The 1,405-nt window shown below is 34.4% G+C and overlaps 1 protein-coding gene across 1 annotated transcript; it reads left to right on the plus strand.

Moving 5' to 3' along the window:
* Positions 1-292: 292 nt before the first annotated feature.
* LOC102473312 (complement factor H-like) lies at positions 293-1,001 on the plus strand (the record flags this gene model as incomplete). The annotated part of the gene is made up of 2 exons (XM_006171521.2): positions 293-475; positions 796-1,001. Coding segments are annotated over 2 exons (389 nt in total), but the record flags the coding sequence as incomplete, so codon positions are not given.
* Between the last annotated feature and the right edge of the window lie 404 nt (positions 1,002-1,405).

Genomic DNA, 1,405 nt, shown 5'->3' on the forward strand with positions numbered 1-1,405 from the left:
CACACTGTTTCTGTCTCTGTCTCTCTTTTCGACAAGTGCACATACCCTATGGCAAAAGACTCTTAAAAAAAAAAAAAACTATATGGGAAATGATGAGAATATAAACCAAAGATGATAATGTAATATGCTACACAAGCTAATAAGTATAACAATGGTAAGCACAGAGCATAATTATTATACAATCGTTCATTCATAAAACAGTTATTTGAATTTTCTATTTATTCAAAATTATACAGTTAATATTTTTAAATTATAATTTTTAATCATGAAATCTAACCTCATTTTTTTTTAGGAGTACCAGTACAGTTATGCCCACCTCCACCTCAGATTCCTAATGCTCAAGATATGAAGACTACAGTGAATTATCAGGATGGAGAGAAGGTGTCTGTTCTTTGCCAAGAAGGTTACCTAATTCAGGAAGCAGAAGAAATGGTGTGCAAAGATGGGAAGTGGCAGTCATTACCACGCTGTGTTGGTCAGTGTGCACAATCGTCGGATAGCAAACGTTCTTTCTAATGGGATTGATACATCACCATGCTCTGTGTAAATGAAAACAAAGATCTTGTTCTATTGTCTGTTATCTTTGTCTTGAAATCATAAGTTGTAATCTAGCCATAAATCAATCAATAACCATTATTTCACTTCTGAGAACAAAATACAGACAATTTGGGACTGCAAGCATTCGAGGTGAAACTGAACTTTAATTTTACTGGATGAATTACATAACCCTAATGATGACAAGGTATCACAATCCTTCAATTTGTAGTAAACTTGGAATTTAATGTTTTTATTTAGAAATTTCCTGTGAATTACCAGAAATTAGAAATGGATTTTCTCTATCCCAGAAGACGACTTTTAGGGAGAATGAACGATTGCAATATAAATGTCATTCAGGCTTTGTTTACCGTGAAAGAGGAGATGCCATTTGCACAGCATCTGGATGGAGTCCAAGTCCTTTCTGTGAAGGTAATCTCCTATTTATTTTGTTAATTTTATTATAAATTTTATCAGTCGTTTTAGTGAATATATTTCTTTTGAGCAATCAATTAATTTTTTCTCATAGGGTATTAATTTTTATAGTAATCAACTGTTATAAAGACTAATGCCATAGAATTATATATGTGCAAGATCCATTTGAAGATCAATTTATATGATCCTCTCACTTGAAAAATAGATATACATAGATTCAATAGCTTATTAAATAGTTGGCCCCAGCCCAGTAGATGGCACGGTGGTTAAGGCACTAGACTCCCACATGGCTGATAGTGGTTCAAGTCCTGGATCAGGTAGTTTAAAATTTACACTGGGTAGCTTGTGTATGCATGCCCAAAATCCTGAGAGGAGAATGGGAAGAAGGGGTTGTGGCATTTCCATTCCCCCCTTGGGGGTGATTTCTCACATTCTC

This window comes from Tupaia chinensis, unplaced genomic scaffold (assembly GCF_000334495.1).
Source record: "Tupaia chinensis unplaced genomic scaffold, TupChi_1.0 Scaffold149747_1, whole genome shotgun sequence".
Lineage (NCBI taxonomy): Eukaryota > Metazoa > Chordata > Mammalia > Scandentia > Tupaiidae > Tupaia > Tupaia belangeri.